Source organism: Manihot esculenta, chromosome 13, assembly GCF_001659605.2.
Source record: "Manihot esculenta cultivar AM560-2 chromosome 13, M.esculenta_v8, whole genome shotgun sequence".
NCBI classification, from domain to species: domain Eukaryota; kingdom Viridiplantae; phylum Streptophyta; class Magnoliopsida; order Malpighiales; family Euphorbiaceae; genus Manihot; species Manihot esculenta.
The window spans coordinates 34,176,180-34,199,923 of record NC_035173.2 but is presented as its reverse complement, the minus strand read 5'-3'; the positions used below and the strand labels follow the sequence as shown (position 1 = coordinate 34,199,923).

The following is a 23,744-nucleotide window of genomic DNA, read 5'->3' as shown; positions in this document are numbered from 1 at the left end:
CTGTCTGTTTACAGTGAGAAAAGAAACTTTATTTAATTATTTATCTTTGGCAGGTGAGTGTGAGGACCAAAAAGAGAGATCTGGCCACCTGGGACCTTACCCAAAAACCCATAATTATTTAAAGGGAAAATTACTTTTTAGTCCCTGAGGTTTAACGTAATTAACACTTCTGTCCCTCTATTTTGGCGACCCAACACTTAAGTCCCTCACTTTCTCTTCCGTCCAAATTTGTAGTCCTTCCGTCCAAAATAGCCGTTTGGGACACGTGAATTGACAAAATTAACCCTCACTACTTCTCTTTCTTCTCTTTCTTCTTCTTCTCCTTCTTCTTCCTACCTTTTTCTGCAACTTCTCCTTCTTCTTCTTCTTCTTCTTTTCCTTCTTCTTCCTACCCTTTTCTGCAACTTCTCCTTCTTCTTCTTCTTCTCCTTCTTCTTCTTCTTCACTATTCTAATCTCAAGTCTATTCCCATCTCTTTCATCTTCTTACTCTACTTGCTCTGCTACCACTTTCATTTATCTTTCTCTCTCTAAACCCACCATTGCACAACACCACCAGCTCCTCCGTTCTTCTTCTGGGTCTGATCAGAAAGAGTGAAAGATTTCTTTTTTGGGTTTTCTTTTTGGTTTTCTTTATTCTTCTTTTATTATTATTATCGTCATTATCTCTAATCTTGTTCTGATTTTGAATTTAATTCTAGGTGATTATTTTGTCTTTGATAGTGATTTCCACCACCACCTTTATGCTTTTCTTTTTCAAATAGTGGATTTCTTTCTTTTTTAAAAAAGATGCTGCCAAATGGAAGTTGCAGATGAAATAGCCAAGGGTTTATCTTATGATTCGGGTGTTGAAGAACACACACGAATTCAAAATCACCATGGCTGCAACAAGTTAGACTTTTGTTTTCTTGGTCTCTGAGGATAATCTGACAAGAAAATGAGGAGAGAATGGAGGGGGAGGGTATCATCACAAGAGCAAGGCATCATGGGAATCTTTAGCTTTGGCTATATACTGGTGCTGCTTCTTCTTCTTCTGCAACTGGAGAAAACATGAAAAAGAAAAAAAAAATAGGAATTTCACATTAAAAGAGGGGTATTTCTGGAAAAAATTATCACCTCTCACTTTTGACTCTTTGACCAAACGGTTTAAATGGACGGAAGGACTACAAATTTGGACGGAAGAGAAAGTGAGGGACTTAAGTGTTGGGTCGCCAAAATAGAGGGACAGAAGTGTTAATTATGTTAAACCTCAGGGACTAAAAAGTAATTTTCCCTTATTTAAATTGCTGATTCTTTGACAAACGTTACTCTCTTGGATGCTCAAAGACAACATGGGAGCATCTACTCTTTCTTTTTACCCTAATTTTCTCAAAGACAAACACAAACCCCACAAAACTTCAAGCATCCAATGTCTCCTTTATCCCTCACCTTTCATCCCTTTTGAGGCGAGACCTTCTGCTTTTCTTCTTGCCTTATAAATCTTTTTACCAACTTACATTTGGACATCACCCTTTAATTTCCCTTTTCATGTTCAATGTCCTTTATATTTGGAATTCAACTTTTTTACTTTAAAAAACAAAAACTTTGTCTAGAAAAGGAACTTCTTCAATTGTAAAAATAAAAATTTGGTAAACTGGTCCAACAATTTCATGATTTGATATCTTCCAACTATTTAGAAACAAGACTATCAATAATTAGAAACCTCCCATCTATTTTATAATTTATAATTTATAATATATAACTATTATATATTCTATGATTATATATTAAATTTTATTTTTAATGTCCTAAAATCTTGTGTGTAAATTTAGTTTAAAAACATTATGTATTTCTTTTTATTTTCTTTTTTTCTTATCAACAGTTATTCTTTTACAATGTCATTTATTATTATTACACATATCTATACGTACAGACGTACCAGCGTATCATCGGCCATTTAATTCCTTTCTATTACGCATGCTGATAGAACTGTGAGGTAAGCTCTCCTCTAATGGACTCAAGTTTAGAATCAGTCTGATTTGTTTTAGTCACGAATTGAATGGTACGATGATAAATCGATCTGCTCAATGAGATTTATTGAATTTTGAATCTATTTTCTTTTTTAAAATTCAATCTCAATCTGAATGTCAGAAATTTGATATCGTAAATTTTTATATAAAAGTGCAATGTCATATAATTATATATATATAATAAAAAATAAAATAAAAAAACAAAATTTTATTGGAAAATCTCTATTAACGGATATGATATGAAACTATAACACAAGAACTGAATATTTAAACGTTTATCAAAATAAAGTTAAATATTAATATTGATTTTTACATAAACAATCTCCCAATTTTATCATATTTTATAATATTATTATATTTTTAAGTCGATGAATTAAAAAATAAAATATTTTTATAAATATTTATTATATTTATAAAAATTAAACATTTAACTTTATTTATAAAAAATATATAGTATTGAACCACTAATCTCGATGGCTGGTTGATGTCCGTTGATTCTTATCAAGAACACAAAAAGTAATGTGGGAGAGAAGGCAGTATATTACTTGAAGGGACAGGACAAGGGTGGAGGGACGGTCAACAACTCCCACTAGCTTCACAACAAGAGAAGAGAATGTGCAAATTTAGTCGTAGTTATATTTTATTATTATTTAGACTTAGCAGTCATAGGCTCATAAGCCAACTATTTATTTTCCTCAATCAACTGGTCTCCTTTTGTCCTATGGGATCTCTGAGATTGAGAGAAATTGTCCCTTTTTCCACATTTTGACATTTAGAGTCTTCTCTTTACTCTTTATTAGCTTTTACTTTGTAATCTTTCTTCTTCAATTAAAGCCCACGAGCTGGTTTTGTTTCTTTTAATGCACAAAAGACCCTCCATTACCAAAAGCTTACTGATAAATTAGTAAGGTCTAAGGGAAGTCCCTTTAAAGAGAAGATTCACTGGTCAAAATCTCAAAGCTCTTATCTTTACTTGCCCATTTCAGTCGCTGCTATGTTCAGACTCTTAGCTGCAAATGATGACTTTGTGGGTATTTCTTGGAACCTCGTGTTTGCTCAACTGCATTGAGAGAAGTGGAGTTTTTGGAATCTAATTGGTGCTTGCCGTTAACCCATTTCGTTCTTTTTGGACTTCTGGCAGTGGGTCGGCTACCTCTGGTTTATCTCTGGACTCATCTGGGTAATGATTTTTTTTTTTGTTTGCCCAGTGTAATGGTAGCTGTTTTTAGCTCTATTTTCATTTCTTTGCTTCTGGGAAATATTGCTTTGTTTTACTGAAAGTTACTGCTTCTTGGGATGTGTTTCAGAGATGTGGTTTGAAGGTGGAGACAGCAAAATGTTGGGACTGATGGTGACTCCTGCACATAAGCGTTCAAAGAGGTAGCTTTAAATCTTTTGTTAGTTTGCAATTATTGTTTTCTTTTGCATATTTCAGTTCCCTTGTGATTTTTACAACTAGCTGTTATGCAAGTACAATTATGAGCCATGGATGATTTGTGATCCTAATGAAATTAAGAGCTTCAAGAAAGAGGGACGATGGGGTGTTTTTATAGTAGTTTTCAAGAACCTCTTGAAAATTGGGTTTAAGGCAGGAAATCTTCAGAGTTCTCAGTTTATAACATGAGGGAACTTGCTTTGCTTTTCTTTCAGCTTCCCCTTGTTTTCCCTGATCTACTAGGAATGACTGCTTGATTTTGATGAAAGTAAATGAAGATTGTTTACTATGAGACTTGGGAAAATAATTGCCAAGTGGGCCTCTACTAGACGGTAATTGCAAATATATCTGATCTTTTCTTTTCTGATGAGAAAAAAGAAAAGAAGTTTCAACAAACCTGATGTAGATTTTGTTCAAGAATTTGTTAGAAAAAGAAGTGGCCAGAAGTTTAGTTGCAGAATTTCCATTCTTTTCTTCTATAATCCCTAGCCTCAACATCTAAGATTTTGCTGTTTGTTCTTTGTCAGCTTCCCTGATAAGAAAATATTTGAGGAAGATGGAGGAGATAATTCCTTTGAAGCATCACATCGCATAAAGCTGGTAAGTTTACTGCCTTTTTTCCTTAGGAAAAAAAAATCATGTATTTGTTTCTAATGAAGTTTAGAGAACCAGCACCAGAAATATCTCACTATCTTATGTACCAATATAGCCCTAATAGAGTTGAATAGAATAAACTATTCTTCTGAGTTCAATAGAAAAATGATTCATGCACTCAATCCCTAGAAATGGATTCTATTTCCTTTTAGTCCTTTCCAGATCAGTTAATTCACCCATTGAACATTCATCGAAAATGAATGCTCTCCTGGAACATAATATTTCACTTAATTCCCAGTTATATGACTCCTGGGTATGATCTGATAACAGGATATGGGACACTTGAAGAACTCTGTCAAAACCAAGAAAGAATCCCCCAAGACTGAAGTTCAAGTTTCTTTGAAGGAAGAGGTGTGGAACCAAACTTCTTCATCCTTAAAACTACGTGCCATTTAGTTGTTTATCACTTCAAATATTTTTATTAACTACATCTTGGATCTAATCTCTTATGTGCAGATTCTACAGCTTGAGAAAAGATTACAAGATCAGTTTGAAGTCCGCCGCACTCTTGAAAAAGCACTTGGTTATAAGACTTCCTCCCATGATTATGCGCCTGAAATGTCAATGCCCAAGGTAACTTGATGCCATTTTTAGTTAGTAGAATAGCTAACAGTTTCTTGCAGACATAATCTTCATTCTAGTTACATTCTCTAAATTGACTAATGTGGCACTAGAGGCTATTGACTTACTAGCACATGAGGAAACTGGGAACTGTAATCACTAAAGGTTTCTGATTTCCTCCTCTCATTTTTTTTTCCAGCCGGCTACAGAATTAATAAAGGAAATAGCGGTGTTAGAGTTAGAAGTTGCATACTTGGAACAGTATCTTCTTTCCTTGTACCGGAAAGCTTTTGATCAGCAAATATCCTCAGTTTCTCCATCTGGCAAGCATGAAAAACCAAAATCACCTGTGACAACACCAAGAGGGAGGTTCTTGGATGTTTCTAGACCAGATACATTACCAAAGAGGGAAACTTCAGCTATCCAATCTGGTTGCTGGTCACATGACAACACATGGAAGGAATCTAGTGGTATTGGAGGAGGAGAAAAGCTATTAGATTCTGGTGTTCATCGATGTCACTCTTCATTATCACAACGTTCGGCGTTTCCAACTATAACCTCTATTCCAGAAGAGTCTTTCGGAAGAGCTGTACGTGCCTGCCATTCCCAGCCACTGTCCATGATGGAGGTAATTTAGTGCTGAATTCATTAATATGTCCACTTTTCTTTCGGCCCCTACAATTTCCAAGGGACTTGGACCTGCATCATAGCATGAGTTTACTAGTGTTTTCCAGAATTGAAAACAAAAAAATGTCATGTACTCGAGCAATTCTTCCTTTTTGGAGATGTGGTTCCTATCACTTGCATCTGCTTCTGTAATAATAATAACAGCAACAACTACTTAGGAGAGATAAATGCTTAGCTGGAGTTTAAATTGTGATGACTTTTGTGCAGTATGCTCAGGATGCAACAAATATAATCAGTTTGGCTGAGCATCTTGGAACACGCATTTCTGATCATGTTCCAGAGACGCCTAACAAGCTTGCGGAGGATATGATCAAGTGCATGTCAGCTATATATTGCAAACTTTCAGACCCACCTTTGACACATAATGTCCTTTCATCTCCCAATTCATCATTGTCGTCAGTTAGTGCATTTTCACCGCAGGATCAATGTGACATGTGGAGTCCAGGGCTTAGGAATAATTCATCATTTGATGTACGGCTGGATAACCCTTTCCTTGTTGAAGGATTGAAAGAATTTAGTGGACCATACAGTACTATGGTTGAAGTTCCATGGATTTATAGAGATAGTCAGAAGTTGGGAGATGTTGAACACCTGTTGCAAAATTTCAGGTGAGCTATTCTTTGGTCTTTACGAGAAAACTTAATTGATGAAGTACAAAATGAACATGTATATTTTGTGCTGTAATTGAAATTCCCACATGCTTATTGAGTTATTATGTTGTAGATCACTTATCTGTCAATTGGAAGAGGTAGATCCTAGGAAGCTGAAACACGAGGAGAAGCTGGCTTTCTGGATCAACATACACAATGCCTTAGTGATGCATGTAATGTTTCTCTTTAATACAAGTATTTTTGCTTAAAATGCTGACTCATTCATTGGGTTCCAGTTCTGTTTCTGTTGTGAGTGGAAGTGGAACATAACCTTTGCTGTTCCTATACAGGCGTATCTGGCTTATGGAATTCCGCAAAACAATGTGAAGAGACTTTTTCTGCTCCTGAAGGTAAGAAGACCCCCTTAGACTTCTGTAGGGAGGAAATTTTGGTTCAATTCTCTTTTTCTTTTCCTTACAGTTGCACTCTATGCAGGCTGCATATAATGTTGGCGGTTATACAATCAGTGCAGACACAATACAGAATTCTATCCTTGGATGCCGGATGTCTCGTCCTGGACAGGTATGTCCCAGATCTTGGATTTGTCCTTTGTAATAAGATTTTATGGATGTAGAAATGTGTTTTACCTAAGAATAAAGTATATGACTCAGAATAGTTCCCTGGAATTCAGTAATTCACTTGATTTACTTACAATTATGTACAGAAAAATGCATCTAACTTAATGAGGCTTACAAAGCTTGCTTTAATTGTAGTGGCTTCGTCTGTTACTTCCATCAAGGTCAAAATTTAAGACAGGAGATGAACGACAAACATATGCGATTGAGAATCCAGAACCCCTTTTGCACTTTGCACTCTGCTCTGGAAGCCATTCTGATCCAGTGGTACGTAAACCTCAATCTTCTTTTAGTATTTTTATTAAGATGAGAAGTACTAGCAAATGTACTGAGGTGCAGAATCAGCTTTTAAAACTTTATACTTAAGATGAAAAAAAAAAGGGATCACCAAATCAAGTAATTATTACAGTTTTCATTCTGAAGTGCTAATTTCCACCCTTACATACTCTGTATCCTTGCATGGCATATATCATGGAGTTTTAACTTCTTTGTTGAATCATCTTGTTGTGCTCAAAAATTTCCAAAAAGCTAGATTCATGGAGTTGAACAGAATATATTAAATTCATAATGTTGTATTCCAGGTGCGTATCTACACACCGAAAAGAGTGTTTCAAGAGCTTGAAGCTGCCAAAGAAGAATACATCCGAGCTACCTTTGGTGTACGCAAGGACCAGAAAATCCTACTTCCAAAGCTTGTAGAATCCTTTTCAAAGGATTCTGGTTTGTGTCAGGCTGGGGTTATTGAAATGATCCAACAGACTTTGCCTGAATCTCTAAGGAAGTGTACTAAGAAAATCCAACTTGCAAAACCTCGTAAGAGCATTGAGTGGATTCCTCATAACTTCACTTTTCGCTATCTGATATCTAAAGAGCTGGTAAGATAATCCAAAGTTTTTACTACCAGTTGAGTTCATTGGCATTGCTCTCAAGGTTTTTACATATTGAGATTCTATACTTGTACAAAGTAGAAGTTGTTAGGATAGAAACAATGTGCTCTTTTATACTGTATGATGTGATTACCAGTCTGCTATGCTGTGTCGCGGAAGTATTCTTGATTTTTGTAATGCTGGAAAAGAATGATGAATGAAATTGTTTATTGAGCATTGTACATAAATTTGGTTAACTGCTCTTCTTTTTTATAAAACCACAAACTGATTAATACCCTAGAAAAGTTGTTATGAATAAGAAATATAAATTTTAAAAAAATTGATAATGCTCAAGAATATATCTTGCTCCTCCTTTACCAGCTGAAGCTTCTATCTGTGTGTGGGACTTATGTACTATTAAGGAGTTTTGTCAAAATTGTCATGGTTTTGACTTGGATTCAATAGTTGCGTGGCCGTGTGTGCACATCAATCTTTTGACAAAAAAAAAATAAAATAAGGGTCTTTCTGTGATATGCCTCCAGTTTATCTTTTACACTGTCTGCTCTCCTACTGAACCTGAGCCTCGAACCAGCAATGTCTATACTCCAGTTGTTCCCATGAATGTTTAATGTTGTGGCATGGAAAATGAATGAGGCTTTAAAATGATTTGCTGGTTTTTACATTATTGAATGTACAGGCTACATTGCATCAAGTTATTGGATCTAAAATTCCCACAAAAATATGCAGCAGCAAGGTACATCTCATCAATAATTTAACCATTTCAGGTTCACATCTGTCGGTGGATGGTATCCATTTTTTTCTTTTAATAATAATAATCTTCTCTCAAAAAACAGATCATTTATCAGAATTTGTCCTTTATGGACCTACTGTGAGGTGGGGGTAGTTAATGTGACTCTGCATCCTGTCATCCTCATCTCATCAATATTGTCTATTTTGCTTCAACAGATTTGCCTCTGCAATCCTATCCGGTGAAAAATTGAAGCAAAGATTAGCACTTGGGAGATCTAAAGAGGAAAACAAAAAGAGCGAGAAGCTTTAATCTAGAGCACAATTAAAGATTAATTTATAGTACTACACCATGATTTCAGATCTCATTAGCATTTAAATATTGAGAAACCCATTTCACAAACAAAGCCTAAAGAAGCTACATACGAGGGCAGCTTCTCTAATATGGGCTCTCTCCTACAACATTCCCAGGGGGATTATAGAAACACACAGTTAAACTGGCTCGCTCCTTTACACAAGCAGCTTGTGCGCATCCCAATTCCAGAGACTTCTTCCACACAACCTGAGTGTAAACACCGCACTGGTGATTTGGTACACAGGAGTTACTAGCATGGTTGTAGTAAATCTTCTCTTGCACCCAGTGATCAACAGCCATGCGTGGAGTCACAGCCATGCCACTAGCCCATAGTTGGTTTCCACCGTAGGAGCTGTTAATGAGGTTGGCAAATTGACAACCCATTTTGTTTCTTTGGTACCTGACTAGTCTGCTAGAGGCATTGGCTAGCTTCTCGCTCCACTCGAGAGGGCCAACCCCAACTGCTGCTCTTGCCTGGTTGTGTGCTTCTAGGAATTCGCTGGCGGCGGTTGGCAGAGCGGTGGGGCTGGCGCTTGTTGGCTGTGCTGCACCGTTGGAAGAGCCGTGGAATGTGGACAGAACTAGAAGAGGAAGAAGAAGCAAAGCAGAGTCCATTTCTTTGACTCTTGAAAGCTGATTTGGCTTGTGCGTGACTAAACAAGTTAGACCCGTAATTGACAGTCACATTCATTTATAGGCAGGGCCCCTACCTAGAGAGAATTATTCGGTACGCCCAATTTTAGGAAAAAAATTATTCAGCGAAAATGATTTGTCTATAGTAATTCAATCTTCTATTGATTGTATCATAAAAAATGAGGTCCAGGATGGAATGATGCACGTGAGTTACTTAGTTGACTTCGATCTCTCCTGGAACGTTATGTGACCATGTGTGCGCGATACGTGCGTTCCATTATTTGGAAGATTAAATCCTGGCACGCGTGTCATTGAAATTTTTAAATGACATTATAAATAATTATAAATTATTGTTTTTCGCCTAATTTATCTAAGAGGAGAGAAATGATTAAATACCTCTATTATGAATAAAATAAATTTATTTCAAATTAAAAAAATTAATTTTTTATTTTAAATAACAGAATTAATAAAAAATTAATATTTTTTTTATTCCAAATGGGATGGTGAGGTAATTCCAAATGGCTGCAAATTGGAATTATTAAGAATGTAGGGTGTGGTCCCAAGGAAGCATTATAATTGAATTTACTGTTAAGTGAAGCTCGTGAATTCATTATCATTTTAACAGCAATGTTTGGAGAATATGTATATTCATATAAGCTTAAATTTATATGACATTTATTAATTAAATATTTATATTTATATATTTATTTTATGTATAATTGACTTTTTTTTTATAAATTTAAAGGAGTTTTTTTTTAATAAAAATTGAGAATCGAAGGGTTAAAATTTAAAATTTTTTAAATTTATTCAGATGTATTTACTATCAAACTAAATCTGTGAGTGCAAATTTAAAGGAGTTTATCTCGCTAAATAGTTTGATTCAATTTTATAATTAAAAGTATTGCATATATTTGGTAAGTTTAAGTTGCACTCTTTATTTTCTCCCAATTTTTTATATATCCTTGGAGCTAAGTTGAGCCCAAGAATTATATCCTCAGATATTGGGCTTTGACCCATGGGCCCTCACACTGACCCACAAATTCCATTAATAAAATATATCTATATATATTTACCAACAAATAAAATACGATATTTAATATTTTTTAATTATGAAATGGTAATGATGGATGTGTTTCATTTATTTTTTTAGTTTTTTTAAAATTATTATTTTTTTTACACTATAATAATATATAAATAAACTATTATAATTCTATTTAAATTTATTTTATTTTTAAAAAAATCTCTCAAAATATTTTTTAATGTTTAATAAAATTTAATAAATTTAATACGTATATAATTAAAAAATTAATTAAAAAAATTTATTTTGTATAAAAAAATAAAATGAATAAAAATTATAAAATAGAAAAAAATAAAAATTTATCTCAAGGTTAACTTTCCATTAATAATGATGCTTATTAATTAGAATATAATTTTAACTAATAATTTTTTATATTTATTTATTATGATTTTATTAAATTAATATGAACAAGGTATGCTTTTAGAATTACTTTAAAAAAATTAATTTCAATAAATAAAAGCTAATTAAAAAATACTTTTAATATCAAGAAAGCTTAACAAGTAGATACATGAAGATTTTTTATATTGCATTTTATTTTTTAAAATTTGTAAAACTAAATTATTTAATCTTTCATAATTTTCTTACCTTATTATATGTATGACTTTTCAATAAATTGTCTAATAATAGTTGAATATCTATCTCATTTTTAAATATGATACTCTGTAAAATAATTATATAAAACATTATAAGAATATCTAATTATCTATGACAATTTCACAAAAAAAACCTTTTTCATCATTATTTTTTTCCTTGGAAAAAAAAATAAGAACCTTGAAATTGGAAGTTTCAAATAAAAATATTATATAAAAACAAATAAAATCAATATATATTTATATTTTGAGTCTATTCACCAATTTTAAACAAAGAAACTAGCATGGCAAGGGCATAACAGTTCAAAGAGTAATAGTGAGGGATAGGAGTAAACGTGTGCATGTGAAATAGCACCGGATGCATTTCCTTACTCTTCATCGTCTTCCAGACTTGCTTCCACATTTGGATTGGAATCCCATTGACTTCCGGCCACCGAAAATAAGCATATTCACTAAAACACGACAAAAGGGTAACCGGCGTTCCCAATGGACGAACTTGCTATGGCGGCTAGAGCACACAAATCCGGGAGGAACAGAGGCTTGTGAGCTTGAGAAAGTGGCAAAAGGAAGTAAATTTGACCCAGTTGCAGCTCTTCATCATCTGATATCTCAGGAACACACATGCCAACGATCATCGACTCTGAGCTGCAAAGAAAGAAGTTTGGATTCTGGGTTTTGATGTAACTGGCTTTGATTGGCTGTTTCAGCTCCTGCAGCTTCCCGTCACAGCGAACTACCTTGATCGTCGACTGTGATGGTGAGTGATGTTTGATGGAGTTTCGGCTTTGAGAAGAAGCACACAGGCCCATGTTTGCTGAAGAGGGAGGAGTAGGGGAATTGGGTTTAAATTACTTTAGCCATTGATGGATTTGAACTGCATTGCGTTGCAGTCTTCTTTTTCTTTTAAATAAATAATGTTAGAAATGATAAAAGAAATCATCACATCACAGTGCTTTGGACTCTAGAATCCAGAGTCTTCAGCTTTTCTTTAATTTCAGAAACTGTATTTTAGTGGGTCATCCTTTTCTAAAAAGTATTTTATTTTAGGCAATTTTTTCATTTTTTTATTCTTTATAATATTTCTTTTAATAATTATTATGTCTATTTATCAGAGTGGACAAAATATAGATAATTCTTTGAGGACTTCTATGAAATTATATTGATACTTTCACATATTATATTAAGAGTAATGTGGAAAATATTTCTATTTTTTCCTCTAAAAATCTTTAGAATTATTACTGTTTAATTTAATTATTTTTTCTTTTTTCATTATGAATATTTAAAAATAATTAAATGGATCCTACCTTTTAACCTAACCCTTTTTTTTATTATTATTAGTACTGTTTTGATGGACTTTAAATAACAACGACAAGATTCCTAATTCAAGCAGCCAAGTCCTTGCAATTAAAAGTGAAAGTGAAATCCCTCAAACTATATTTAGCTATTATATTAATATACTTACCAATTAGGAAGCTTCCTTGCAATTGAAAGTTAAATCCATCTTTGTTGGCAAATGATTCCAATCATATTAACAAACTATATAATATGTGTGATAAAAGTTAAAAAACAGAGCTATACTCTGTAATTGGTTACACCTATGAGAGAGAATATGAAGTGTCTGTAATTGGTTACATCTATGAGAGGGAATATGAAGTGTCGATAATATTCATAACAGTCACTTTAATACTTAAATCAGTATATTAAAAAATAAAAAGAATATAATAAATTGATTAGAATTTAAATAGTATTAAAAAATTAATACTTTTATTTTTGTGATTTTTTTTATATTATAAAAAATATAATATTTTCTAATAATTCAGCAATGATGTAATTAGAGTTATACAATAAAAAATATCGTTAATTAATAGATTGATGATCATGCGATTACGGTCGTAATAAAAGCAAACTGTATTGTATTAAATTTTGTCTTATTCAAAACAAGTAAGTATTAATAATAAATCGAATATTAAAGTGTCAGTAAACTATATTACTCACTTATCAAATTATTGTTACATGAATGTTTTTATAATTACCGCTCGTGATTTACTTTAAACTATTATTATATAGTATCAATATATATTTTTTTAATAAAATATCACTTAATGTTAACTATTTAAGTTTTATTATAATATAAATAAATTTAATAAAATATATAAAAAATTAACAAATGAAATATAAAGTCAAATTTTAAAAGAAATTTTCATATGATATTTTATCCTCTCTATATTTTCACAAATCACAATCAAACAATTTAATCCTTATTATTTTTAAAATATTTCTTCCGTGCATTTTTATCCATCGCCAATAATTTTTCACAATAATTAAATCTTTTAAATTATATTGAAGTATTAATTAATTAGACTAAATTACCATTTATCTTACTTAATTATCCAATTTTAATAATTATTTTTTAATCAATTTACTATTAAAAATTGAAATAATTAAGAAAGAGAAGAGAATTGGTAAAATATGTTTTAAAAAAATTTAATAATAATTACTGTATTTAATAGATACGATAGTAAAATTTACAAAATCTAACCAATATTTTCTAAAATTCATAAAATAAATAAATAAATAAATAAATAAATATATATATATATATATATATATATATATATTTTCTGTTATGGCATATACGGATGGTGATTTAGGCGATGAATGTGTCATTTCAGCTCGTTGATTTAAATAGTTTTCTACAGAATTATAAACTGCTTGAGAAACTGAAAAGTTATAATCTATTCCTTTCATTTTAAGGTGCCAATCAAGAATATCTGACCTAGAAAATTTAGGTTTTATTATAGTTTGAATTATCGATTTAGGTTCATCTCCTATATATATATATATATATATATATTCAGTTTATTTTTAATTATAAAAAAAAATCAAAATCCTCGTAACTCTATATAATTTATTTTTAACTACACAGAAAATAAAAACGAAGCAAAAAATTTAGTCAATCCATAATATTATATTAATTTACTGATAAAAATTAAATTGAAAATTTTATACAAAATTATATTTTATTTTAATTAATAACAATCCCAAAGGATTGGAAACAAATTAAAGTTAATTAGAAACTTGAAGATGAATTAAAATTAATTATATAATAAAAAAAAAATTCAGAGAGGGCGTAGTCGGTTGCTATCGTAGCACGACCACAGCCACAAGCTTTTGTACGTCCCAGCCAAAGTCCACGAGGGCCATGCACAGCTGTGGGCCGCTAAACGTCAAAGCGACGTCGGTTCTCTTAACTAACAGCTCACTCCCGACCCAGAGAAAAAAACAAAAGTCACATTTTTTTATTAATTTAGATTATTTAAAATATTTATAGTTATTATTCTGCATTCGTATATGCATAAAATCATTTTGAAAAAATAAAATAAAATCCATCAAAAATAAAAATACCAGTTCTGTTATTTTATTAAAAATTTAGTCATTTATAAACTTTATCTAATTTTTATATATACAAAAATAATTATCAATTTAATCATTATAAAATAATAAAAATTATAATTTAGTCTGACAGTAAATATATTCCAATAGATTGAGAAATTTTAAATTTTATTTTTATAATTTTCGATCTCCATTAATAAAATCCCATGAATTATGCATGCAAACTCCTATCTACATTCACTTTTCAATCTTCAACCATATTTGAAGTGATAATTTTGGAACACTATTAAATTTAAATTAAAAATTAAATTAGTGATTTTAGAAGGCAAGAATCCTTTAAACTTTTCAAACCTAAAGATTAAAATACAGCTGGATTCAAAGGGCTCTAAAACCAAGATACCAATAAACACTATAGAACGGAAAGGGGAAAAGAAAAAGAAAGGAGAAGCCTTTGCCTATGTTGAAGTTGGAGACTTTATAACAATTATAATTAGCACTAACAAAGCTGAAAATAATGGTTTCATAGTAAAAGAAAAAGTCATCAATCATGCATTCTTTTTTTCAACATCAATATAGTAATTACAACTCTTTTGCAATGGAACTAGCTTGGAATCTTCCCTTCTCAAACTAAGATCGATGGCTTTATTAGTGGAGCACATCCCAAAGATATATGTAAGAAAGACTTTGAGATTTCTTACAAACATCCAAAATTTTTTATAACTTTAACCATTAATGCATTGATATTATTCAAAGTTCAGGGGTGGAAAAGAATCTAATAACTATTAAATATTTTGGATGGTTTTGGGACATCTAGGGCATATGGGCACCATGTTTTTCATAGTTACCTCTGCTCTGTCTTTGTACAAGACTGACTTTCTCTGTCACATTGAATTGCAACAAATCCACAATTATTGAATGAGAGAAGGGGTTAAATTTGTTCACCAACTTGCATTCAGAATCTATCTCTGTCAATCATTATAAACAATACATGAGAAATAAATATAAATTATTATTATAAACAAACAATCTAGATCAGTGCACTCCCTTTTCAACACTGTCAAATGGTTTGTCTTCTCCTTTTCTTTTTACAGTTTCCTGTTGATGGAGATTTTGTCCCTGCTTTTGTTTCACCTCCCTTTGTTGTTTGGGTGAAGATGCTTGTTGACGTAGTAGTAGTAGTAGTAGTGGGCGGATGGTTTCTCCGATGATGCCTCTCTTCTCCAACGACTATGTTCGACCTGTTGATGGCATGCTTGATTCCCGGCTTGTCCAACACTGACCTAAGTTGGCGGTGCTTCAAGGATTTACTACATATTGTCCCTTCCAATGACTTGATGGAAAAAAACTCAGAAGCCTTATCTCTTCTCCGTTGGATTTCACGTCAAGAAGTTGCAAAATGATTGATGATTTGTTTGGATACAAATAAATTTAAATAACTTAAGATATTAAGGATTTATCTTTGATTTAAAATTTAAATTAATAAATAAAATTAATTTAAAAATTTTTTATTCAAAATGATATTTAACACATAAATTAACTCAAATATAATTCGAAACACTTTTTATACTATAATATAATAACAATAACATAATTCGATATCTCTTAAAAATAAATAAGATTGTAAATAATTTATAATTAAAAATAAATCTAATTTATTCTGAAAAAAATATCTATTTATTTCATATGGTTAATTTAATTAATAAAACCAATCATTTGCTCCTCAATTTTCAAAAATGTTGATAATTTTTTAAAATTATTAATTATTTAGTCACTATATTTTTAAATCTTTAACCATTGAATCTCATATTTTTCTTAAATTGTTAATAATATATATAATTAAAATATTTTTATAATTTTAAAAATACAACTATTCAATATAATTTTAAAATCATATTAATTTAGTCATTATAATTTAAGGGAAAAAATTAAATAATTTATAATTTTAAAAATAAAAAATTAAATAATTAATTTTATTAAATTATAGAGAATAGTAGTAATTTTTGTTGTATTCAATTTGAGCCCATTGTGATGAGCAATATTTGCCGCCTTTACTCATAATACTAATTTAACTATTAAATAAAATCATTGGATGTTGAGAGAAATATATTTTATAATATATTAATTAAAAATTAAATAAAGCTTAGTATAATATTTTTTTCAAAAAAAATTAAATATATATATAATTTTTTTAACTTGAAACTCAATGCACTAAGAATAATTTCAAATCATGAAGGCTCCCACTAGGTGAGGAAGGTAATGGGCAAGTTTCAACATTGAACAAGCTGCAAAATCAATAGTTTTGTCACCTCACCTCCATGTTCTATAAAGAAACACCACCATTTATTTATTTATTAAAAATAAAGTTTGATTAGTACCCATTAATAATTTATAATTTCTTTTTTTCTTTTCAACCTCCAAGTTGCAGATAAAGTGATGGTTGGATGTAGCCAATATGATAATATGGTCCAAATTTCTCCCCACTTGATTTTTCACATGCTATGGTAAAAATTTAAATAAAAGAAACGTTCTCCTTTTTTCTATATAAAAAAAAAAAAACCCAATTGTTCAAAAATGAAGTTATTATGTTTTGAATATAATAATATAAAATTAAAATTTTTGTAGCAGTATTTAAAATAATATAATTGTTCAAAAATTGTATTTTAAACACTAAAAAAGAGACTCATTGATGTGTGAATCACTTGGACCCACATTGAATTCAATCCACTTGGTAGCTTGAATAAAAACATTTCACCTTTATGTACGCCTAATTCCATTTGACAAAGACTTGAGCTTTCTCTCTCACTTTCCTTCTCTTCAATCAAAACCAAACAGAAAATTACTTTAAATTCATTTCCAACTTCTCATTTATTCTTTCTCATAAATAACGCTCAATCCAAACATACCCTCTGACCACTTATACCAAAAATTTAAATTATTACTAAAAAAATTTAATTTTAATTTTTTATAACATACCAATTCAAGCACAATAATTTAAAGAAATTTAAGTAAAATATTAAACCCACACGATTAACAATCCTCTTCTCAATAATCTTTTCAAGATTTGCTCAAATACTAATTATAAATTTAAATACTTACTGCACTCACATGTTTAATTTCGTGATAAGTATATTTGAGTAAATATAAGATATATCAGATTCTATACCTCTAATCCCATTTCAAAAAAATTTAAATACTTATCATCATATTAAAATTTTAAATATAATTATGTAATATGAATAAAATAATTTGTTATAAATTTATTAATATAAGATTTATTTTACTTGGTTTTAATTAAAATATGATTTAAGTTTTGATAATTTTAAAATAATTTTATGTAACCTTTTATCAACACTCTTATCCAATGTCATTATGTACAATAATGCAGAAACAAACTTCCAAACAATTTGACAAAAATTTCCATTAAAACTTGGAAGTGGAATTTTTGGCTCCCTCTTATAAAAACAAATCACATCCTTCCAATCTTCATTATTTTTTCTTTATCTTATTCTCTTTATCTATTTTTTAAAACTTTATCTTTCTTTCTCTCTCTTTATCCTTGTAATAATATTGTTTAATTGGTTTTTTCTTATCGCCTTTAATCCACACCACCTCCACTAAGACTGGCCAGCAGTCATAAATAATTTTTACATGAAAAATATTTTTCAGTAAAATAACATGTTTTTCATTATTTAATTATAATAATAAAAAATAAAAAGTGCTAATAAAATTTAATAATTTTAGTATCTTTCTAAAAGAATGGTCATTTTTCTAAAATTTTATTAATATTTTAATATTAAAAAAAGAAAATTAAATTTAGATTTCAAAACTGGATTAAATGGATTTGGAAATTCGTAGCTGCTCTCCTGCTGTTATGCTTCTAATTTATAAAATAATTAACTATTTCAACAGCTCATAATTGGTGTTTGTCTTGTAGAATAAGAAACTAAGAAAATAAATAATATAACCTTTAACAGTATTAATTAAAAAAGCAACATGGTCGGATGGAGATTAATATAATTATTTTTTTAAGAAATTTTTTTAAAAAAATAATCATTGTAATTATTTATATATAAATCTCATTAGCTCATCAACTCATCTAGGGGTAAAATTGTAATACAACCCTTCAACGGGTGACAGCCAAAAGTAATGCATCAAACCGACTAATCACATCACCGAGAGCAAATCCTACGAGAGAGAAAGAGGACAGTTCAGAATGATCCCCTCATCTTTACAATATTTACACTCATACCCCTCTTTCATTTCCTAAACTACCCCTACTCAGGTATTGCACTTAACATTGCCGTAAACTTCCTCCTCCCACCACCTCCCCTCAACCCCCTACCACTACCGCCTCCTATGCCTGTTGCGGCGGAGGCTGTCATGCTCCTAGTAGATTTCCCATCACTTTCACCGGAAAATACAAACGGCGACACTGATTTCCGGCGGCACCCACATTTATCAGAACCATTATTATTACTTTTCATTAAAGCTGAGCTAGCTTTGACAGCCAATGCAGCCATTTCTTCCGGCTGCAAAGGGTGTTTTAACCGACTCAAAGGCAAAGCGAAATAAAGCTGCCCAGGTTGGAGCTCTTCATCGTCATTAATGGCGGAAACGACGTCGTCAAAGTCCATTTCATCTGCGTTGCAGATGAAATAAGTGGGATTCTTTTGGAGAACATAAGAAACTTTAACAGGGTTGGAGAATTCTTGGAGCCTCCCATCAAGTAGAATGAGCTTCGCAGTAGCTACATGGGTAGATTCACAGGAATTGCAAATCCCCATTTGAGCTTAAAAATAAAAAAACTTTTATGATCAGTAAAAGAATGTGTTGAAATTATGAATCTTGAGAAGGGTTGAGAAAATGGAGGAGATGTATATATAGGGGAGAGAAATAGCCTCGTAAGCTGAACCTGATATCCACGTAAGATTTGTCGTTTTATGGGATTGGGTTTGCGTTTCATCGATCAGTGGGCAGGAGTTGCCAGGCTGTAAGTTGTTGGAAACAGCTTGTATAATGTGTTGCATTTATACCCTTTTAATTCTAAGCCCTCCTTTTTTTAGTTTATTTTTCGCACTTAGGAACTACAGCTTTTTAGACCAAAATAAAACATAATTAGTTTTTCCATAACCAAATCTCTTTTCATCAATTCAATTCTAGAGAATTTTATTTCTTTTTATAGAAGATTTAATTTTCAAAAATTAGTTTTATTTTTAAAATTTAAAAGAAAATTACTTTCTTTTAATGATTTTATTTATGTAAATTTAAATTATTGATTTTTTTTTTTTAAAAAAAAAGGGAGAAGGAGAAAGGGCGTGCGTAAATGTAAAAGAAGTGGGTGAGTGAGAGAGTGACGAATGGGAAAAGGGTTTCACGTGAAATATTTTGTGTGGGACAGTGTGAAATGGGATTGGATGATTACACACTCGCTTCCATCATCACCTTCCAATTTCCATCTTTGCATCACATCATTTAATCTGTTTAAAAGGTGTTCCACGGCCATTTACACAATATTAATATTAATAATATTCATTTAAGTTTTTCTTTTTAATTTATTCAAATCTTGCAATTTAAGATTAAATAAGCCCATTTTTATAAAAAAAAAAAATAATTTTCAAATATTTAGTAATGAAATATATTTTAATATTATAATACTTATAATTTAAAAATTATAAGACTTATATTAATAATACACTCTAAATAGTAAGTAATTTAAATAAATTTGAGAGATTTTAAATTTTATTTTTTTATTTTTAATTTTTATTTTAAAAAATTATATTAATGATAAATATTAAATTTTTATTTTTATTTTTTTTACTTTACATATAAAATAAATAATTTTCAATATTAAATATATAAAATTAATATTTTATTACTAAAAATTGGGAAATTATTAATTTAAACTTTTTAGTAAAAATTGACCAGTTGACTTAAATAAAAAATGTTAGATAAATTAGGAAAAACTCAACTTTGAGCAAAATTAAGCATCACCTTAAAATTCAATCCAAAAACAAATTGTTAAAATGAAGAATATTATAAATTTAACTATTGGATGAATTAAAAAAAAATTAACTTTAAAAATTAATTTCAATTAATACAAAATTAGTACAAGTTGACACAATATTCAATTATTGATTTTGAATATTGTGACTTTGTGTAAATATTATTTATTTAATATTAATTTAATAAATTAGGTTATTGGTGTTTGCTTTACATGTCTTGTACGTGGGGATCATAAAGCATGCTTTCTATTCACATTAGCTAAGTACATGGCGGAATCTAGTTTCTTACAAAAGTAATTTATGTTTAATAAACTTTTAATTATTAAATTATTTTTTTTAATTATTATCTAATTAGTGTATAATCATGAAACATATTATGTGATCGCTTATCTTAATAGGTTAAAATCTTAGTAAATTTGATCATCTCTTCAAAAAAAATAATTTTATCTAAATTTAATATAATATATGATAAACGCTGGATTTTTTTGTTTCAGGTCCTGATTTGGCCCATCAGGACTGTTCGCGATTTGAAGGCCCCTAGACTTCCCGACTGAATCCGATCCATCCCGCTCAGCAAACTAGACTCCTACTAAACCCCAGTCAGACCGGCCCAGTCCGTTTGATCCTGAAATTGGACTTCCATTGGGTTTGGTCTCTTTCTCTCTAATCCTGTCGTGAGAGGAGAGGACGATAAGCTCAGTCATTTTGCAGCCATGTCCACTCGCGCGCCGGATGGAATTAAATGGCCGCCTGACACAGAGAGGGTCACTGCATTATACATTATCTATACATATGAGCTCATACGACAGAAAAGGTGGTCCTGTAGCAGAAAGGTCGTGACACACAACGGAAAAAGCAGGATAAAATGAGAGACACCCTCCTCACGGAAGAGATTTTTTTTAAACTTACAGAACGTTTTATAAACTCCATTTTTCTGGATCTCAGATCATCAATATCAAAGCTAATTTTTATTAATATTGAATCTCTTGTAAATATTTAATATTTTAAATATAAAAATATATATTAAATTTTATATAAATTAATTTTTAAACGATTTAAATTTTGACTTTAATTTAATAAAAAAAACACGTGATAGTGAAGGACCTTGGGAAAAGCTAAGTTAGGAAAATGAAATGAAAAGCTGAACAAGCCGACAAGAGGTGGAGTAATTAGATCTGGTCTGGGTCTGTTCTTCTTCATTGGCACACCATACATTTGCGCCTAAACAAAGAATGGCCTTTTCCTTCTTCTTCTTCTTCTTCCTTTTCTATCACTCTACCCATCATTCTTGTTCTTTTGCTTCCTCTTCTTAAGCTTAAAAAGAATTAATTTCTTGATTGAAAGTTGAACTCAAAATCTTATTATTATAATGGAGATCACTTCTAAGATCAATGATTTAAATTTATATATATAGAAAAATATTGAAGGCAAAGATAAAGGAGAGTACATATGCAATGTACAACTGAAGAAGCAGCAATTGAAAATTAGAGAAAGAGGGGCCACAGACAAGAGTTTGTTTTTGCAGTATGCATGTTCTCTGCTGGATTCTGATTTGCTACACTTTAAATCCTATGGAAGATCTCTAATTTATTATTAATTAAATTTTTATATCATAATTGCATTAATAATTGAGGGAATGAATTCCTAATTTCTCAAACCTTTCTATGAAGCTTCAATGGCTCTTCCTTGCAGCCTTCAAACCCATCCAAATTCTCAAAAGCAATCAATGATTCATGGGCTCTTTAGAAATATTCCTCAACTCGAATATTACCTTTTTTTTTTCTATTATTATTTTATATTAATTTATTATAATGGCATAAAATGCTTTTTTTTCTTCTCATGCATGTACTCATAATTAATTAATTTTTTAATTTTAAAAAATTTATTAATTAAAAAATTATTTATCTACTTTAATGTGTTTTTATTGATTAAAATATGTTACCTTTAAATTTTAATTTTAATATTTAATACTCAATAATTAATATTTTTAAACATAAAAAATATCTGAAAGATAAAAATTCATAAATTATATATATATATATATATATATATATAAGTGGGCATTTAGTCGTAATTCACTATTATTATAATCATTATGAGCAATAACGAGATCTAAAATCCTAATAGAACTCATCGTTTTTTTGAATTCATATAGATTCGATTTAAATAAAATTTTCGCTCTTCTAATAATCTAATAATATTTTATATCCTATTTATGTATCTATGGAATTGTTCATAAAAATAATGAATGTTTTGAAAGATATTAGGAGCCATGACATTCCAAGATCCTGTTCTTGCACAATTGACAGAATTATGAACCAAAACCTGGTTGGCAAGAGCAAATACTAAAACCCACCAACCAGCATAAACACATTACCATTACAATTATATTTGAACATAGTGTCTAACAAAATCCTAATTAGGGTTTAATTATTCTAAATAATTTCAATTAGATCTAGTAGGTTCTTCTTAGTGGAGACAATATTTCTAATTGTATCTTTGACTTTATTCATGGATTCATTGTAAAGTTTGCCTTTGTCATTGCCAAGAAAGTTCCTCCATCATAATTTTGTCTTTTTTTTTTTTTTCAAAGCTATATTGCAAGCTAGGTTGTCATGACCAATGGAAATGTTTGCTCCCCCTCAATAATTCTTCTTTGTTCAATACTTGATTATTGAAATACTTAATATTTTGATCCAATTAAAATATTAATATTTAGAAATTAAAAGAATGTATTATAAAAAATATATATTTTTTTAATAAATTTTAATTAACCAGATCAGCTATCAACTATTATACATTGACATGGTATTTTTGAAACATTCATGAACTTGGAATGAAGTTTGGCAGTTGTTTTTATCATAAAAATTCTTTTCTTTCAAAACACACTAGGATTGATTATCATTATATTAATGGAAGATTGTAATGATTTATTGGTAGGTGCTTGAATTGACTCCTTTTTATATTTGTACATTCATCCTTTAAGCTAACTAATAGTTTGCCAATTATTCTTACCATAATTGTGTTCATGAACACTGCCTTATCCTTTGGCACACCTGCAAATCTAAACAACAAAATCTTATATTATTATTTTTTGTTTGGTGGATACATTTTTGGCTAAGCTTTATCTCTTTATGTTTTGACAAATGCCTTATCTAAGTTTATGTATCTATATATGTTTCTTGAGGATTAAGGATTTAGCTCTATCTTAATCAACCATAAATTCTCTAACAACCATATCTCAACACTATTTGTTTTTGTATTTTTTAGATTCAAACTTCAAATGTCATTTAGAATTGAGAATGTCAAAGGTAGAAGTAGCAATAAATTATTTGAGTTTCTCAGAAAAAAAGGAGGCTGTTCCTGTTTTATTTGGCAAAATTTATGTAGTAAAAGATGATGATCATAAACATAGTTGATTGAAGTAATTTGGAAAAAAAAAAAAGAAAGAAAGAAATGAATCTGCATAAATGTGTAGCATTACATCATTTGCATGTAGTTTATAAAGGT

At 30.2% G+C, this 23,744-nt stretch overlaps 4 protein-coding genes across 8 annotated transcripts; 1 reads left to right on the top strand and 3 right to left on the bottom strand.

Annotated features, from left to right (window-relative positions):
• The first annotated feature begins 2,575 nt into the window (after positions 1 to 2,575).
• On the top strand, positions 2,576 to 8,542 carry LOC110629996. 5 transcript variants are annotated; one of them, XM_021777268.2, is made up of 14 exons: positions 2,577 to 3,188; positions 3,316 to 3,388; positions 3,971 to 4,043; positions 4,368 to 4,448; positions 4,554 to 4,670; positions 4,858 to 5,286; positions 5,553 to 5,953; positions 6,069 to 6,168; positions 6,286 to 6,345; positions 6,431 to 6,517; positions 6,709 to 6,837; positions 7,152 to 7,445; positions 8,134 to 8,190; positions 8,403 to 8,542. In XM_021777268.2, exons 2-14 carry the CDS (start codon positions 3,318 to 3,320, stop codon positions 8,427 to 8,429), a joined length of 1,926 nt encoding a protein of 641 aa, XP_021632960.1. In that variant the 5' UTR covers positions 2,577 to 3,188; positions 3,316 to 3,317; the 3' UTR covers positions 8,430 to 8,542. The 5 variants fall into 5 exon arrangements, with proteins under 5 accessions (XP_021632963.1, XP_021632960.1, XP_021632961.1 ...); XM_021777271.2 differs by lacking the exon at positions 8,403 to 8,542 and having other exon boundaries at positions 2,576 to 3,188; positions 8,134 to 8,356; XM_021777269.2 differs by lacking the exon at positions 8,134 to 8,190 and having other exon boundaries at positions 2,578 to 3,188; positions 8,403 to 8,539.
• LOC110629997 (STS14 protein) lies at positions 8,489 to 9,298 on the bottom strand. The gene has a single exon (XM_021777272.2). The coding sequence runs from the start codon at positions 9,151 to 9,153 to the stop codon at positions 8,623 to 8,625; it is 531 nt and encodes a 176-aa protein (XP_021632964.1). The 5' UTR covers positions 9,154 to 9,298; the 3' UTR covers positions 8,489 to 8,622.
• A 1,993-nt stretch (positions 9,299 to 11,291) lies between these two features.
• Positions 11,292 to 11,648, bottom strand: LOC110629303. The gene has a single exon (XM_021776211.1). The coding sequence runs from the start codon at positions 11,646 to 11,648 to the stop codon at positions 11,292 to 11,294; it is 357 nt and encodes a 118-aa protein (XP_021631903.1).
• Positions 11,649 to 18,273: 6,625 nt separating this feature from the next.
• LOC110630454 lies at positions 18,274 to 19,063 on the bottom strand. The gene has a single exon (XM_021777962.2). The coding sequence runs from the start codon at positions 19,014 to 19,016 to the stop codon at positions 18,507 to 18,509; it is 510 nt and encodes a 169-aa protein (XP_021633654.1). The 5' UTR covers positions 19,017 to 19,063; the 3' UTR covers positions 18,274 to 18,506.
• Positions 19,064 to 23,744: the final 4,681 nt, after the last annotated feature.

Excerpts from the sequence above, each read along its gene's own strand:
- LOC110630454 (XM_021777962.2), bottom strand. The coding sequence starts at position 19,016 with ATGGGGATTTGCAATTCCTGTGAATCTACCCATGTAGCTACTGCGAAG.
- LOC110629303 (XM_021776211.1), bottom strand. The coding sequence starts at position 11,648 with ATGGGCCTGTGTGCTTCTTCTCAAAGCCGAAACTCCATCAAACATCAC.
- LOC110629997 (XM_021777272.2), bottom strand. The coding sequence starts at position 9,153 with ATGGACTCTGCTTTGCTTCTTCTTCCTCTTCTAGTTCTGTCCACATTC.
- LOC110629996 (XM_021777271.2), top strand. The coding sequence starts at position 3,318 with ATGTGGTTTGAAGGTGGAGACAGCAAAATGTTGGGACTGATGGTGACT. Across the intron at positions 3,389-3,970 it reads GCACATAAGCGTTCAAAGAG|CTTCCCTGATAAGAAAATAT; the intron begins GTAGCTTTAAAT and ends GTTCTTTGTCAG. Across the intron at positions 4,449-4,553 it reads AAGTTTCTTTGAAGGAAGAG|ATTCTACAGCTTGAGAAAAG; the intron begins GTGTGGAACCAA and ends TCTTATGTGCAG.